This window comes from Neodiprion lecontei, chromosome 2 (genome assembly GCF_021901455.1).
Source record: "Neodiprion lecontei isolate iyNeoLeco1 chromosome 2, iyNeoLeco1.1, whole genome shotgun sequence".
Taxonomy (NCBI): domain Eukaryota; kingdom Metazoa; phylum Arthropoda; class Insecta; order Hymenoptera; family Diprionidae; genus Neodiprion; species Neodiprion lecontei.
In genome coordinates, this window is record NC_060261.1 from 5,350,305 (window position 1) to 5,369,638 (window position 19,334).

Sequence of the window (19,334 nt, forward strand, 5' to 3'; positions counted from 1 at the left end):
TAAAGTTATTGCGACAGATAAAAGTATCTGATAATATTATTATCCGATCGTTTTACGTGTCGTAATTATTAATTTATGTGTTTCTTCTATACTTACTATCAATAATATTATTATCAACTCGGTACAGGTTTAACAGAATCATTCATTGCCGGACGATGTAAATGTTACTTGTTCTTCTGCTCGTTACTAACAACTTATAATGTTACAAGTAGCGTGGGGAATGAAAAAACAAAATAAGATTAAAACTGATCGACACAACGCAAAAGCAAAACAAACTATGTAAAAAGTACGTACGAGTTTTTCTTACAATTATAGTAATTGTACATAATTTAGATGGCTTATTATTATTACTATTAAGATAATTATTATTGTATTCTGGTGTCACAAAATTGTACACACTTTCTTACGTTTATTCCAAAGAGAAGTGTAGTGATTTCTCAACAATACATGTTAACTAATCAATAACTGCCTGAATGATTTTGCCATTCCAATGAAAAGGCTAAGTAAATGAATGTTAAAATTGTTCATAATATTGTTCGGGTACTTTTCAATTTTCAACGCCGAAACGAAATCCAAAAACTTAATTCGGCGGCATGAAGATACTATTTCTCTGTACAATATTAGTGTACGTATTTTCCCTTAAAAATAACCGGACATCCGAATCGAATTCGCCGTCAGAACTTGTCGCTGAACACAATTTTCTCCCTCGAGAGACTGCGAGTCGATCTCCACACGGGGTCATTGCCGGTCGGTGAGTAACCCTTGCCTGTCGAGTCTGCTCAACAGATGGAGCGACCAACGGAAGTCGCGCCGATCGTCACTCATCGTGATCCTGCACGCTGCAACGCTGATTAACGACTGGTGACCAAGACGCTTGCGACCCTCGGTTCCCCCTCCTTCGTCGCAACTATATGGCTGAAGTGCTGGAAGAGGAAGGAGGAATTGATTGATTGCAGATTTTCGAGACTTTTCAGTCCCGTTGATTACAATTAACAACTAGTTAGTCTGATCAAAATAGGTCTGAATTAAAAATATTCGGGATATTGCTGCATTCTCGTACAACAGGGGTTTTCGACCCTCACGAACTCAAATGCGAAGTCAGTTTTGAGCTGGATAGCCGGTGTTTCGAGAAATGAGGAAAATTTGACATCTTTTGTGTTTTCCTCAAAAACTGCTATCGATAGATGAAAAATGACTTGACCGTCGTGTAGAGCGGAAAATTCTACGTCGAATTGTGTCCTCGTTTGTCGGAGACGGAATCGGATTAATAAATTGATAAAAAAGAATTTTGGTGAAATAATTTCTTTTTTCCTAATTTGATAATCCGGCTCCGTTTCCTACATGTGAGGACATAATTCGATGCAAAATTTTTCGCTGTATACGATGGTTAAGTCATTTTTCATCTATCGATAGCAGTTTTTGAGAAAAACTAAAAAAACGTCAAATCTTTCCGTTTTCTCGAAACGTCTACTATCCAGCTCAAAAGTGACTTCAGATTCGAGTTCCTGAATGTCGATAACTAGCACACAAAAATGTAGCCATATCCCGAATATTTTTAACTCAGACCTACTTTGACTCGACTGTAATTAGCAACCAACTAAACTAACGAGCATTTGGAAATTATCACGAATCTCATTGCATTATTAGCTCAGATACGTATAACGCGAAAAAATGTTTGGCGAATGATTCTCTTATCTCTGGTGAATATATCCTGCGTTCAAGTACGCGGGGATGGAAAATGTACTAATTTACTTGTTTTCTCATTATCTGACGTAGGGGATGACGATCGAGTTAATTGCAACTTTCGACCCCTCCCGTCGGTCCAGAAAGGTGCAGATTACGTGCCCAGGTGCCGTGGGCATTAGTCTTCGCGAGACAGACGCCACCTTCTATCCCTTAGCGATATTACGGCGGCGCCACACCCACCGGATGGTCAACAACCCCAGATCCACCCTCTCTACGCTGGCTATCCGAGCTTTATTTATAGAACCAACAATGAACGGCCGGGTATCGCCGAACCCATGAAGACACGATTGACGTTGTGGAGGATCCATTGCGCCCTGGAGGACGAGGGTTGATTCGAGTGCGAGTTACGCCGCGCTTACGTAAGCAGGATTAAATTACCCTATCCGTATAATTGGGACCGAAAACTTATATCCTACATCCGCGGATAATAACCTCTGTTACACTGAGAGAAATTTCATTTGTATAGTAACTAGAAAAATTGAGTAAAACATTTCCCTAAAAATTCGAAGAAATCGTAGAAATCATCTTCACCATTGCAGCGTACACTAAACGATTAAAGTTGAACGTTCCGTATCACGTATAACAGCTGATTGTGACCGCCGAATGTTTTACCCCCGCGATATTTACATATATGCTTTTTAAACCGTGTTAGTCAGAATCGTTGTTACTATCATAGGCTTTATACCTATACTTATTAGCCTATTAACGCGTGGCTATTTTTATCCGGATTTAGAACAAAAGACCCGAGCGGTTCGTTGCGCCGTGGCCTGTTACACCGCATTGCACATGTATGCGTGTATTTATGTATGCCCATTGTACGTACGTGTAAATACGTGTAAATAGGTGTAAATACGTGATCCTATTGCGACTAGCGCGTTTAATTTACGACACCGCTGACGAAACCCTCGAGATAGACTGGCTGGCCTGCATTATGCGGAGAGAACACAATACCCTTGGATCAGTGTCGCTGTCACCTTCTCTATCGCTGATCTATTTCCTAAGGCTTAAGGTCTAGACACGCGTGTATCCGCCAGCGAATACGGAAGGGGTGACTAACGGTATCGCAACTGTATAACAACGCGTGTATCCTCGGGATTCAAGAGAACCAGCAGCAAGCCGAATTTTGATAACAAAAAAATCCTTGCTGTCGAATAATTTTTGAATACGAGGTACTGTAATTTCTTACGCAAGCACGATGTGCCGATTTTTTGGGAATTTTTCAGCAACTCAATCGCAAGTGGTTAATTTGTTTATTCGATCGTGTAAACGGTGTCCCAAAATTCACGCAAGTAATTTTGAGAGAAAACATAGGTTTTCGATTAAAAATTGTCATTTTTTTTTTCCTTGAAATTTTCATGATCATAACTTTTGTTTTCTATGAAAATTACTTCTTGCGTGAATTTTGTAACACCCTTTATAACATCGTTGAATTAGATTTTCGTCTATTCCTGCATAGGAGCCGCGCGATGCGACGACTTCGTCACTCTTATGCAACCTATGGATAAAGCGGCAGAGCGACGTCCCGTAGTTTTTCTCTTATACCGCTGTTGCGTTATTAAAATATATTATACGATCTCATGAAGCATAAAGCCTGCACGGCATCTGCGTGGGTCGTAGATTACGGTATAACGCATCTGCGTCGTTTATGGACACAAGTCTCGCGGCGTACACTGTGCGCATTATTATATACCTCGGCTTGCACGCTGCACCGCGGTGTTTGTAACAAGCAAACTTTCGGGTATCAGGTTAAGAAGAATTCAAGCATTCGAGATAAGACGAAGATAAGCGCCCCTGCACCGCAGTCGTACTATTTTGTAATTTGCGCAACGCGGCCGCAGACTTGGGATATACTTACTTACGATACCCACGATACAATTTATTCGGTGCACTGATTGGAGGAGATATTTCTAGATTGGGTCTTTAACTATCTTCGTTTTACAATCGAACATGTAGTTCCAGCTACAAAATAAAAATTCATTACGGTCACTCGAACTATATTTTTTCGTAACACATTGGGGACAATTTCAAGTGCGAGTCAAATAAATTGTTGCCAAGGCTTCGCTTGACCGAATGAAAATGTAACAAACTGAAGAAACAGATTTAATTTTGCAATAACCATAAAATATGGCATTTAAAACTATAATCGCACCGAATACTCGTTATACCTGTACCAAATTTTCCTGTAATTTCAAAAATGTTATCGTAACGTTACTCGTTCTACCGAAATGTTCTGGCATATAACTGTAACAAACGAAACTATTCTCTTTGTATAACATGTGTCTAGGAAAAAAGAGACGCGAGTTTCACTTGCTGAACTCTGCGTTAATCATCGCGACATGTTCAGGTGCGCACCTAATAAGCAAGCCGTAGGCAGCGTAAGTAGTCCGTCATTGTCGCAGGGCGAGTAGCGGAGCACGCGGATAAATAACGAGATTATTTTCAATTAAGCGAAGTTTCAAGCTATCCTGCAAGAGTTGAGGTTGAAATGTGTCCGTTGCAGTAACTGCGGTGGGCAGGCTCGTTTGTTTCGCTATAGTGCGCACGTATGTATATATTGTATAAGTATACCTAACGCGGCGTAAAAGTTTGGCTCTATTTATCCGCTATGCGCCGACAAAGGCAGATTTTATTTCCTCGTTCCTCGCTCCGTATACGTAATATGAATACGAGAGAGTTGGTACCCTTATTCATCTGCCAGTGCCAACCTTCACTGCACTGCTATAACCTGGATGGACGTGGGAATCTCCCCTCATTCGTATACCTACAGAATGAATTCCTAACGACTGCATCGTCTGCTAAAATTTAATGCGCATGCGCTACGATCTGAGAACGGCTGCTTGCCAGGGTGACCAACTCCCGCGCTTTGTGTAAACTCAAAAATTTTCACAGCTGTCGTTGGCCCGTGTGCTCAATTACCAATTGTAAAAATTTTTGATGCTACACAAGTCGCGGCGCACCGTCGCTCAAATTTATGATGGTTGGTAGTCCTGGCTAACAACCGCTCTCGGATTGTAGCGCATGCGCACCAGTGTTGCCAACACGTAACTGTGTAGTACATGTAGTACCATAATTTGGCCATTTCACAATTTATATTAGAGTTTGTACCGTAATTTCGGAAATATAATATATTTGTTTGTTCATTTTTTTCTCCTTCAAAGAGCAACTATGATGAGTATTGTTCGATGTTTTATTCAAATGAATACGTGTTCGAAGACAAAAAATTATGAACATCATCCACTCGTTATCTTGCTCTCCTTCCCTAGTATGATTTGTACCATGAAAATACTATGATTTTACGGCCCTGATTCCATAATAAAATAAAATAATTTTGGCAACGCTGATGCGCATCAAATTTTAGCAGACGACGGCCTATGCAGTGGTTAAGAATTCACTGTCTATATTATATACCTCCTCTTTCTTGTACATACACACAAAATTTAGATATCTTCCTGCAGACCTGTGAATTATATGTTTATTTTAAAAGATTTCGGTAAATGTATGTACAGCGATATATTTTTTTTACTTCGACAGTCTTACGTTCGATCCAAATTGCATTTAAGATCATGATCGATGGAAAAACACCGTCTTTAAAACTTTCATCTCTGCATGAAATATGGAATACTAAATAGCACCTACTTCGAAGATTTTCAATTCTTCTCGTGCACCGTCTGCAAGGCGTGTCTTATAGGTACATAACCTATGTAAATTTGTGAGCGATACGTGACCAAGTACATTCATATAATGCACGGGAAGTTCGTTCTCACGTTTATACATAATACCTAGTGAGGAAATATCGATCAACATTTCGCAATCAGCCACCGCCGGCGGTATATGTATAAATCATAATTATATACCTACCGGTTTATAGCTACATAAGCTTCGAGTCAATAACCATTAAAGCGAGCATCTGCAGCAGCGGCTGCACTTTACGGTGGGGCAGAAATGTGACGAGCTGCAGGGGAAGATAATGGCGAGCTAATTGCCTCCTAGTCATCGTCGTTCACCGCGTTGTTCTACAGGTAATATTGAAATTAGGAGATGATCCGGAGACGTAATAAACGGACGGTAAAAAAATTCCCTCCTATTCAACATAATTTATGCATTAAAATGCACGTCGCGTATGTACATACAGGGTGAGGAAAAAGTATGGAAACCCGTAGAAATCTCACGGGGTTCGGTGAAAAAAAAATTGACAACGTTAAATCTCAGGTAATTTTAAACAAGGAATTCAATAGTGACTTTTGATTTGACTTTGAACCTCATCTTCAAGGTCATTTTCAGATTAATTTTCATTTTCCAACGCTCGTTTTTCGTGCCAGAAGCGGTAAGAGCGGGAAATTTGGATTCTGGTACCAAAAATGGGATTTCCGTGTGAAAAATCAAAGTTTATCTCAAAACGACATTGAAGATTAGGTTCAAAGTCAAATCAAAGGTCACCGTTGAATCCCGTGTTAAAAATTACTCAAGATCTAACCTTGATCATCTTTTCTTCTCACCGAACCCTGCGAGATTTCTATGGGCTTCCATAATTTTTCCTCGCACTGTACACGTATGAATTAGGTATAGACGGCCGCAGTATGCATGCGCACACCTTTGTTCACCGTCGAGTGTAAAATGTCTCATGAAACACGTAAGTATTTCTTTCCTAACATCGCCGAGCCACGCGGAGTCTGCTGCGGCTCTAGTGCGAATGAGTCATTCCTTTTTCTTTTCTTTTTTTAAACCTTTTGCAATACGCGACCGGATCTTGCATCGCGTGTCGCTGGTTATACAATCTATACCGAAAATAATCGGCAAGCTTGTTATGGGATTTCTTATTTATATGTATACAGAGTGAATTCCTAAGGACTTTACGGTCAGTCGTTTGCTAAAATGTAATGCGCATGCGCTTATAGAATCCGGGAGCAGCTGTTTGCCAGGGTGACCAACCCGCATAAATGTAACCTTAAAAATTTTGACCATTATCGCTAGTACTTGCGATCGATTCGCTACTGTGGAAAATTTTTGTGGTTGGTAACCTTGGCAAACAGTCGCTATCGGATTGTAGCGCATGCGCATTCAATATTAGCGGATGTCGGACCATGCAGTCTTTAGGAACTCACTCTGCGTAACGTTAATACATCATACAATATTCCATATACGTATATCGCAATATAGTTTCTTTTCAATTCTGCAACTGAGAAAATTCTCAGGCGTTTTCGGTTTATTCCTGAATTAGACGATAAACATTTCACGTTTATTACTTGATTTTGTTTCAGTTTTACTTATACGTTATTTTCATTTTTATTCTTTTAATTTAAGCGAATCTTGTTTTTTCTCGTTTTATTCGCTAAATTGCGATAATCCTTTATCTTAATTTCGTACCTGCATTACGTATGTACGTAAAATCGTACGTAAAATCAAATTTTGGAAAGAGCAAACGCCCAGCTGCCGGCGGCTTGCAACGTACTAGGTGTTTAATATTAAATAGCGAGCGCGATCTCGGCTCGGACCGGACGGACCGCATTAATGTTTAATAAATTCAAGCCCCTCTGATCGAAGTTCTTGGCTCCGGATAGAAGTCCCCGCGGTATCGTGGTCGTGGTGCGGGAAAAAAGGAAGTCGATTAAACCGATTCACTCTCTCTCTCCCTGCCTCTTATACCGCACTTCGAAGCACACGTATACAAACCGCAATACTGACAAATTTTTTTTCATTAAATATACGTCATACAGTACGCGCGTAGCGTGATATATATATATATATGTATACGTCACAGACGCGATTATCTACAATTTATAGTTTGCAAAAGTCAAGGACGCGCGTTTCTCGTTTCGCGTTTGCATATTGCACCTATAACGCGTGACAGATGTTACACCTGATATGTATAGATCCCAGGCAACGAACACGTTACAATTGTAGCGCTGACAAATGATACCAATTATTTTTATTCCTACACTTCTATTTCGTGACAGCCGACCGGGCTTTCTATAGCTCATTTGTAACTTATGCAAATTTTCGTCGACGTACCTCATTTTGCAATTCATTCTTCGTAAGAGAACAAGTTGCATGTTGAACCAAATCTTTCGGAGAAAAAAAATCATGCATTCTGCACATATCTGCATGCATACATACATGTTCTACATATAGGTATATAAAAATTTGTCATTAATTCATTTGCAGATTTTCTTTTCTCGGCGAATGAAATTCGATACGAAATGCGAAGAAATAACAGAACCCTCTTGCAGGTTTCCGTCCCTGCATTGCTGCAGCGTGGACTTTTTTTTTCTTTATTTCCCCGGTTCCACGTACAGCTCTGCAGTATAAGTATAAATGTCTGTAGTAGGGTCAGGATTGCCTGACTCGCCGCTTAACTTATGAACGAACCGTCGAATGAACGAACGAGAAGCCGAGGAAGGAAGGAAAGGCAAGGTGCGGTGGACACGTGAAAGAGGCAAGAAATGCATCGGTGCAGACACCCGCTAGACCCAAAGTCCCGGTGAGCCTTAATAATCCACCGGGCGTAGCGAATCGTGAAAGAGGCCCGTTCATCCAGCACAATTTTATCCGCTGCCCTTTGGGACCGACAGCCGCGGCCGGGCGAATCGAAGGAACTTGAAACGATATAATAATTGTATAAGTTGTCTGCGTAACTTCTTTGCAAATGTCTTTGCAAATTTTGATAAAAATCGTTGGTGTGTTTTAGAACTGAAGGAAAAATTCCAAAAAATCACTAATCGAATCGGAGCGTGAAAATTTTCATTTCGGAAATCAAATGTTTTCTCTTTCATGTTTCTTAAAATTTAATTTAGGTGCTTCTGAGATGGGTTTAACAATATCATAGGATAAAGACGACTGATTAAACAAAATTTGAACATTTTTTTGCAAGCCTTCCAGGTGTCGTACCAACGTAGATAAAATGCTTGGTGAAATCAAATAATGTCACGGTCAACCGTTTGCCGAGTTGGCGTAGAATGCCCCATGCGTAAAGGTAATACACACGTGAGTTAATTCTTCCGATCGTTTACACGTTATCGCAATACGATATTGTAGATTTTACAGTAACTTAAACCCCCGATGCACAGGCAGATATTGTACAAGCTCACAATTTATATAATATATTACAACAACTTATATCGTCAGGGATAAATTTATAGGTACACATATATACATACCTATACATATAATACGTTACGGCGAAGGTGGAGCTAGCAGAGGCAGATAAACAGATATATGTATATGTATAATGTATATATATGTATATATATATATATATATCTATATAATATATAAGAGTCCGCGGCAGCAGGAAGGTATAATTTATTAATGATATGTTATTTTTTGGGCGTGCCTTTAACCGGGAGGAGAAAAAGTTCGGTAGAGCTGCATGTACGTGCAGTAGACGTGCCGAAGTGCGGGATATGCACCCTGCTCCGTGGGCACCTCGTTCGTTCAGGGAACTCGAGGTCCTTACCTGTTGAATCCCCGGGACCGAGGACCGAGCCGGTGCCCGTCTGTGACCCGGGATACAGTTTAGTCACGTAAGACGAAATCCCATCGAGACAGACCTGTTTTTTTTTTATTTTTTTTCTATTTTTTTACCCACCCCTGCAGGGCCGATGCCTTTCATCCCCGTAGCGGGGTCGCGTCTCCACACTTTGCCCCTTTTCTCATCCCAGGAATTATTATATTCAAAGCTTTTTCACTCCGCGGGGATGCCGGCGAAATGCTTTATTTATGCACGATAATACTGCTCAAAGGGTAGGTTGACGCATACGAAATTTATTGGGGGATCCTTCATATCTTGAAATTGATTGTATGCGTGTAGCAACGGGACTCCTGCAGTTATGAAAAACTAGGTAAAATATCCTCGAATTTTACTCTTTTCCTGGAAATATTCAGACATTTTCCTACTCAATCACAGCAGTATTGTTCAGAGATCTAGGATATAATAGATAACAGTTTCGTATTGGTCGTTTTGTTTATTATACAGTATCAAAGATGATTACAATCACAATATGCAAGTCAGCCTCCTTCGCGTATTATATAATACATCTGTTTTATTTAATTTTATTCCTGAAGAATTAGAAACTTTATATCGGTATTATATGTTATATATCATACGTGTATACCTTATATACGTGTAATTTTGAAATTCTCGGAAGTTGATTACTTAATTAAAAACGAAACACTTCCTTAATTGCGGAGAAATTGCTCGGTTGTTTCGTTGAATGAAACTTAATCGTATAATCCTGAAGATAGACCTTTCCATTAAACCTATACAACTCTGTGTAAGTACACCAACTTGTACGGGCGTTTGTATGTAAAATTTATTTCACGGAAGAAGTATATATAATATACCAACATCGTACAAATCCGGGACTAATAAAAAATTTCCCATCCGTTCTGCGCGGATAGAGGTACGAGATACGGAATATATAATATATAGATTGTAATGAACGGTAATGAGAATAAACACAGTTTTATTAATTGATTAAAACTAAGATTCAAGGAGAGGAGGTATCCTATTCGCTATGTAAAAAAAAGAACACTTGAAATTGCAATTTTTCGATAGCACTACTTTCCTTTTCTGATCCTTGGAGGGATATCATTATTATTAGTATAAATCCAGAGCCTAGACAAGTAATTGATACATCCAACCAGTTGTAGAGAATTAAATTTCCCACAAGTTTGGTTATGACCATTTTTAGTCACATGTTGAAAATGGACGAGTTATTTGACACAAACAAATTCTCCCATAAATCCAAGTCGGCGGTTGAAGCCAATACCGAATTTGGTGAAAACGTTGAATTTAAACTACCAATAACGACCGCCCAAAAGATGAGAAGAATAAAATAGCGGAGCGGAAAAATAGCAATTTCAAACGTACATCCCGACCGGACTGTAGAGCCGATCGTCGAGAAGAGTTGGCATGCGCGCGTTTCCGCCGTGCATTTTCTTATCCCCGATCCGCGGGTGAGACTCGGACTCGCGATTAGTGAGAACAGTCGAGTCCCTTTATTCTTTGCTCCGCGTGGTGCGCGAAGAGGCATTGTTTCAGCACCCACGCGATGCCGCGACGTAGGCTACACTCTAACAGACGTTTCAGTACTCGGTGGTGGAAGAAGAACAATCGTCGCTGGATGGGCGGATGGTGAGCTCGCCTCGGCCCTGCGGACACTCTAACAATCAGGTAGCGTCGGCGCCGGTCGTCGAAGCGAAGATAGATGCGGCAAACAGACACGCCTGTAAAGCCACGCGGAGTTATAGTCGAGTCGCGAGTCTCTTATGTCGCGTGTTTAGTCATTACCCGGCAGCCACCGCCGCCAGTCGCCGTCGAGCGCGATTCCTTGATTCCTTCCTCAAAACAAAGGAAGAACGGATCTTGCCTGATCGCTAAAAACGCCACGGTCGTCATCCGTGTCACATCGTCAGCTCGCAGTCTGACAAACAGAATTTGTCGAACCATAATCCGAAATCTGAAAACGGAAAAGCCCGCGTCGGGTCAATCGTCGCGAATCGAATCACCGGGGGATTCCGAAATCGCGAACTAACCCCGCAGATTAAAGTTCGACGCCTGTCGCAGTCGATTCTCTCCTGCCGCTCTTAGCATCGTCCTGAAGTTTGCCGCGTTCGAAAAATCGTCAACCGGCGTTTAAGCCGCCCGCCTCGAGTCCCGGCGACAGTTGAGCGTCGGGTTCGGCCGATCGCGGAGTGTTTCGCGTCTGTTCCTTTCCCTCGATAATCGTATCGCGTTTCGGGGGAGTGTTTTTCTCTTGTTTAAACGTTATTATCGTATCACAGTTTTCGTTGTTGTTGTTGTTATAATAGTTTCTTCTTTCTTTTCCATTTGAGACGTTGATAATTCGAACAAATCTTTGTAGTTCGTTCGTTCAGTGTTTTGTGATTGTTTGGAAGGTTTTTTTCGCCGTGTTATAAATGCGTCAGAGGGGGGGAGGACGAGGAAAAACAAAGACAATATCCTCCCCGCTCGTGTTTGCTGTTTATTTCCGACGACGATGCAGAGATCATCGAGTAGTTTGCGTTGGTGCGGGTAACGTAGACGCTAATTGAGGAATTGACATTTGTCTCTCGCGTCGAATAGTTGCTCTCACTAATTCTACCTGCACATGATACGTATCTGACCGTCTGTTGCGTAACACATACGAGATCGGATTCGTCCACGGTTGATGGAAGTTACGAAACTGTGATGAATTAACGTCATTTATGACTAATTCACAAGTTGCAGAATCGAAACGCGTCGCGCGGCGTGTTAATATTGTGCGTGGCTATGGTCTTTGCCAAATCTACGCTTAATGCGTTAAAATTATACGACGTGCGTGCTGTGATGTTTGTAATCAAATGTGCATTTTTCAAGTTTACAAAGTGAAATTTTTGTTATTATTATTCTTACTCGTCCTCGAGCAATAACTCGCCTCGTCGTCATGGCATACGTACTTTGGAGAGTCTTCATGAAAAAGTACACCAAGGTCCGATTGGGAATTAGGAATCTACCGGTGAGTTTTCAGTTTAACGATATTATGCAATATTTAACGAGACAATTTGTACGTTGTCTTGTCTACAAGCGATCAAATACTAAACGCGATATCAGCTGTTAGATAATTATTGATTCAGATCCTGCTGAAGTTAGTAACGTTGTTCTAACGATTCATGCTGAGGAAAAACCGTTGATTCGTAATTTTTGAATCGTTCCAAAATTCAGTCAACCGTAATAGAACGAAATAAACTCATATTTTGCAATCCTAGTTCTTTCGAAATCTTTATAAAAATAAGAAAATTGTAATCTTTTCTCAACCTTTCGTTACGATAACTTCAAACTCGTTAATTCGCAGAGGGTGGTAAAAAATACATAATAGTCTTTCCTTTTTTTAATCGTTATTCATTCGTCTCTACGAATGAATATGTATATTATCTAGATCATAAAAAAAGTTATTCTAGTCAAAGCTTATATATATATATCTATAAATTAGGTTGGTCCAAAAAAATATGCAATTCTTTTTTTCTACACAAATGTCCCATACATATTCTCGTAGGGAGTTTAATGCTCCGCAAAAAAGGTCTCTTATAATTTTTTGTTAGTTAAACTCTTTCAAAAGTTATTCAAGGTCAAAGTTGAAACTCTGAAAAAATTCACTTCTTTTCGAGTTTAACAGCGAAAATTCTAGACTCATCACATTTTTTTTAGTAAAGCATTTTAACCGCTATAAAATCATGTCATTCGGTTAATTTTCAATTTGAGCAAATTTATTTTGTAATTATTACAGGTAATAATATGTAATATATGTAATTGTAAAAATGATTTTACAGTGGTTGAAATACTTTATAAAAAAAAACCCACAATATGGTGTGAGAAGCTTAGTATTATAATATATATATATATATGTGTGTGTGTATCGAATTGTGAAAGTATGTATACGTATGAGAAATCGTTCAACACCGATTTTCGGTTTATTAGTGCGCACTTCTTCGTAATATTCAATTTCACGAAGTTGTGTGCTAGTAGAGGTCGATTTCTTTCTCCCCTTTTATATTCAGAGTCCGTGGTCGATGTTGTTGATAGTTTTTTTTTTTTTTGCTACCGTAGCTTCTTCACTTTCGTTGAAAAAATTTTCTTTCTTTTTCCTTGATCTGATTACGATTATACTACGGTTGGTATTTAAATATGTAGGTACGTATTCGTCACGCACAATTATTCATCGATTCTTTACGGCGGATTGAGGAGATGCATAAAAAACGAACGAGACGTATTGTTATAAATAAACTGGGACAAAAAAAGGCCTCGCCGTAAGATGTATTACCCATGCAGTATGTGTGTGTGCGTGTGTGTGTGTATTGATTGCAGGATATTATAACGCGTGGAACGAAACTCGAGGGCATAACATTGCAAAATCACGAATTAAGCAACCTGTATGCGTGTATTGTGACTTGAATTATCGCACGATGCGACGCAGGCTCGGCTAGAACAACGACAAAAGCTACGTTACAACTACCATACAGCGTAATACATTTAATGTCGGAATTGAAAGTCACCTTCTTTTCGATTCAAAGAGGCGGAAGGAACGAACACCCTTTTCTCTCTGCGTTGCAAATTCTATTACAATACAGCTGTGTGCACGGAGATTTATTTTCTGCAGAAATTTACAGAGGAAAAGAAACGCAGATATCGAGAGTACAAGTCTTCACCTCGTTGAACGAGGCAAAAAGAGATCAATCATCGAGTATACGTAGGAATGATGCGAAAGACGCGAGTGACGCGATCGTAGACCTATAATGATACGGTTGATTTCAGGTTACGGTCGTTTCATTTCACCTCTTTGTTTTTTTTTATTCATTTTGCATGCAGTCATTACTGATTCGTTATTTTATTTTAACTTCAATCATTTTTCATAAGTCTATTTATGTACAACTAAGAAGAAAGAAATACGCGTAAGGATAAGTTTAAACGCCGTTGCATCGAACGATGTGATTTATACGTTGGACTGAAAATGAAAATTTGTGATATGCTATTTTTTACACGAATGCGACTCACAAATATTGGATAAAAATACAAAGAATGATGAGAATAATTTCAAGAAAATATATATATATATATATATATATATATATATATATATATATATATAAAACTCAAAGCATTTTTAAATTTTCAAAAATTTTTTAGGGTACCCATTTGACCCACAATTTCCGGACTTTTCATGTAATGACGTTGCGGGTAAAATGAGCACCCTAAAAAATTGTTTAAAATTTTAAAAATGTTTTCAATTTATTTTCGTACTTACTTTAGAATACTTTCAATATGAGATTAGCTATACGTATAAGAGACTAGTGGATGAAAGGCGGGAAAAATGGGCCAATGTTCAAACAACATGTTTCAAAGTTTTGCGCAAATTTTTAGGTGTGCTCGTTTTGCTCGCCTTATCCTAAGTTCTCAAGATACACGTATAGTTTATTTCGTGTTTGAAGTTTGCTATTATAGAGCAAGCGAATAATGAAATTTAGAATGTTTTTCAAAATTTAAGACAAAACTAGGACAAATTTTCAGGGTTGTTCACTCTGCCCGTCCATCTTCTGTATATTATATAGAAAGGAATCGTACGCGGTCGGTTACTTTTCCGGACTTACATTTCCGGTAAAGGAGAAGACGGGGAAGGTGGAAGTGGGACTCGGTACTAATCCTCTCCCTCTCCGCAACTCTTCACGTTTTATAATTATGATCGACGCGATGCTCGCTGCAACTTTGCCGATCGCGCATTGGATAAACAGCTCACGTTTTCACCGCCATGCGTTTTATACGCGGACGTGCCTCAAGTGTGAAATTGAAACTGTTATGCGTCCCGCCCTCGCGATGCAAAGGGGAAAAGATGCGCCTTCCGTCGTCTTGTAGAAGAAGAAGAAGAAGAAGAAGAAGAAGAATAATGCACACCTGCGGTAGCACGCCTCTGGAGAAATAATACATATCTACGTACGCGACATGCGGAGAGAATTTTCAAATCGAGACTGCGACAGAGAAGAGCCGACGAATCTTGAATAAATCATCATTCAAATCTTCTCGATCGAATACGTATTAGGATCTCAAGAAATACTCGATAAAAAAACGGAACGGGGTTTAAATTCCAATTTTGAATAGTTCCGAAAGCGTGAAATTCCGAATTTTCAACTGGCGAAACTTGAGTAAAGTAATCAAACTTTGACGAGACATTAGATGTTCGAATGGTTCAAAGTTCCGAAAGGACAAAATGTCGAAAAGTCGTAACTTCGACGATTCAAAGTTCCGAAAGTGCGATAATGAGGAAGTTTAGAAAGCTGAAATACCGAAATTCCGAATGATCGAAGATTTTCAGTTCGTTGAACGTCTGGCTTTGTGAAATTTCACTCGCCACTTTGATCTTGAGTAAACTACGCCGTGTGAGTACGTTTTAATATACGGAATTTTACCCCATCGTAACTTTATTTTTTGTAATTTTCCTCCATCGTAACTTTACTTTTCAGAACTTTGCTCAATCGTAACTTGAATCATCGTAATCTTGCAAACTTTGTTGTTTCTTCAAACTTTGATATCTTCACTTCAAGTTTCGCCAAAAAATAATTCGGAGTTGAACGTTTTTGGAACTTTTCAAATTCAGAACTTCAGCCCCGCCTCCAACGATAAAAAGGCGAAAATTTACGCTGGAAATTTTCATCCGATCTTTTCCTTCGTATTAAGAAGATGAATAAATTCTGTCTTACAGATTTCTCGGTGATATCATTCGTACAGCAAAGTTTTCTTTCATCTACAACTCTTATCGAATCCAGCATTGAACTTCCCGCATCTGCCGAACTTGCGGCATGCACGTTCCACTCCGCGACCTTCGACCTAATTGTAGCCGCTCATCTTTTTGCACACGCTAGAAACGAAGGATAATTAATATTGTTGCCGCTATCGCGTAAATACAATAGCGATGCAATGGCGAAGCTTCGCGTTTGCTAATTATATCTGCCTCGGTGTGTTTACGTACGTTCTTTAACCAGTGTACGTATCTGTTCTCTGACAAGTGTATCATCATTGATGTGCAGACATCGGCGTTGGAAGGCCGGGCAATTCCCCTTCTTCGTAACGCGATGCTAGTAATTGTCGGACCGTAACTCGGCCTAATTTACACCGCCGCGTTGTATAAAATTGTATAATTTAAAACTGCTTTACTTTACCGCGAATCTCAAGGATATATAATTGTAAGCAGCATTTGAGGCACCCGTATGTTCGTAACTAGATTCAGCAAATCACTGATTAGAAAAGGAATTCGTGATGTCCTTGAATTTTGGTTCGAATTTGACAATTTTTCTAGAATTCGGTTACAAGTTCACGTTTGTTAAACAAATTGGAGTTGGTCACGTTAATGTAACGCGAAATATAGAAATTTTAAAATCATTGTTTTAAAAATTTTTTATTACTCTAAAGGAGTTTAATTTTTGCAAAATATCAATACACTAATAGATTATTCAAAGTTTGAAAGACAATTTTACAATTGTGAAATAATGATTTTTCCTAAAAACGGATCGTTACATTAACGTTAAGAACTTCGATCTCTTGTTTATTAAGAACTTTGGTCAAAACTTGCAAATTTTTTTGCAGACGGGCATAAACTTGACAAACATCAACATTATTTTTTAGTATCTTTTCGCCACTTGATCACTCTACACTTTTCGTAAGATTTCTAATAAGTTTCAAAAATCTTTCGCTATATGATATATACACGTATAATATGCAGCACCTTCGAGTCCAGCATTAAATTATACCGACATGTAATTGCAATTGCTGAATTTTAGACGGATAATCAATGCAAAATGCAATGCAGTGTTTTTATGTACATTTGAAAAGGGCAGTATAATTATAATGCGGATTTTATTACCTTCGTCTCATAAGAACCAGATTACAAAAATTTTATATCGTACGTATAAAACAGTTGAACGACGTTACTGGAGGCAATGCGTTTTAGCTAAATAATAAACTAGAACTACCAAACTACCTACAAGTTGCAACGGTGTATGTATACCTAGATGTACGTAGTACAAGTATAAAAGAACCTCGCGCCGTTATGTCACAGCTTGGCAATCTAAACTCGGTGTCCAGATGATCCGCAAAAACTGTATAAGAGCTAAAGAAGCGAAGCTAAAGAAATGTTGAAAATGGACGACACCATCGATCAACGCCACATCGTTATAGCCCAAGGCCTTTCTTACGTATCCTCATCCTTCTCGTAACCCTTCGAGTCGAACGTTATTGTGCCGAGTCAATTTAACTCTTGTAACAAGATAATATTTCGTGATTTTTGGGGTAGCTGATTGCGAATCTGAAATCAGATTTTGAAAATTCGAGGACGCAAAATTTCGAATTTTATCGAAAACGGTCAAAAAACTTTAAGCAGAGATTTTCGGGGTCGCTGATTGGATTCGTCGTACCGAATTTTCGAAATCTGATTTCACGTTTGTAATCAGGAACCTCAAAAATTCCTGGTCAAGAGTTTTTTTCCGGATTCGATCGAACTTGAAATTTTCATCCGCCATATTGGATTCGCAACCTTGAATTATTTTATATCCGATTTCAGATTCGTAATCAGCCGCACCAAGAACTTATAATTTATGTTAAACATGTTGTACGTGTGTGAGGTGTAACTTTGACGGAAATTAATTATTCCTTCAATTTACACGATTTTTTTCGATTCATTTGTTTCTAATAATAATAATTTACATTACATCGCAATCGTTACTTTCGAGTATTGAAAATCTATCGGTATACTGTCAGAAATAGTAAAAAAAACCGCGAAGAAATATGTTTTCAAAGTTAATAATCGATAACAAGTTACTCGCAATAAAATTCGACATTATGTAAAGAAAAGTATTGTTTTTAACGCGGTGTAACGTGCAAAAAATTGAAAAATCGAACCAGTTCATATTCACCCCTGTACGTCGATTCGTCCCTTCGCGAGTTTGAAACTACTTGCAGTAGTAGAAGAAAGGGTGCATAGTTTATAAGTGAAGTTTTTAAGACGTGGTAGGAGCAGCAGGACAGAACAGAACGGTTAGCGGTCAGACTCCCTTGACCGTGAACCTAGGTTGACCCGCGACACAAACGCACAACAAAACACTCCTCCATAAATCTACCCGTAGGACCAACGTCGTCCTGCATGCAAGCCTCCATCGTTACGATGCAGCTATGCCGCATTCCCTTTTATATTCGACACCGACAATGAGAGAAATTTTTAGTTCCGGTTACCGCTCAGTCCTTGACTATTTTCATTTTTTACCACAATAGAAAAAATATTGTTCCAGGTAGAATATGAAAATTAGTTTTCTAGCCGTTACCGGATAGTCTGGAATCCGTTACTATTCTTTCTCACTACGATCGCTGTTGCTATATTTTCTTGCAACTGTTGCGAAAATTTAACGCTCGTGCAACGATAAATTGACGTTAAAGCCTTGTTTAACTAAAAAAGTAGAGTAAACCTCAGAAACTGATTCTGCTTTGCAATAGCCAAAAAAGGATCGACGATAGCGCAAAATGGTTAGGCGTACCTCGTTTTTCCTAATTCCAACAATATTCAAACAGTTTTTTTAACGATACCTGTTTTACTCAATTTTTCTAGTTACTATACATATGAAATTTTTATATATATATGTATATTTATATACACATAGTAACTGATCATTAAAAAGCAGGAAATCAAATTTGGTTTTCTTTATTATAAACCACGTCTTAATTTTTTTCAAATTCCTTCAATGACGTGAGAACGAAATATCGATTTACTTATCATACGTATATTATACAGCTATACATATATGGCTGGTGAAAATGTGGGTAATGAGGGCTGATGTGAAAATTTCTGAATTGTATTACATTAAACATCTTTCAAAAAATTGGGTCACGGACGGAATTGTTCGAACCCTGGTCATTAGCCACGATCTATTTTTTCGACCCATTATATGACTCCAATACTAAAGCAGGGATATATTATCATCGTAGTTTTTTTTTTTTTTTCACCTACAGAGTTTGATTGTCATTTTAGTTTCTCGATAAAGTTAATGCGAAATTTATTTTTAAAAGTGATAACGAA

The 19,334-nt window shown here is 38.8% G+C and overlaps 1 protein-coding gene across 1 annotated transcript in view; it reads left to right on the forward strand.

The window, feature by feature from the left end:
• Nucleotides 1-11,066: 11,066 nt before the first annotated feature.
• LOC107224435 overlaps nucleotides 11,067-19,334 on the forward strand; it is a 192,503-nt gene continuing 184,235 nt past the window's right edge. Inside the window, exon 1 of the mRNA XM_046732611.1 lies at nucleotides 11,067-12,242. Within this exon, the coding sequence (XP_046588567.1) occupies nucleotides 12,171-12,242 (72 nt within the window). The 5' untranslated portion in view covers nucleotides 11,067-12,170. The remainder of the gene's footprint in view (nucleotides 12,243-19,334) is intronic.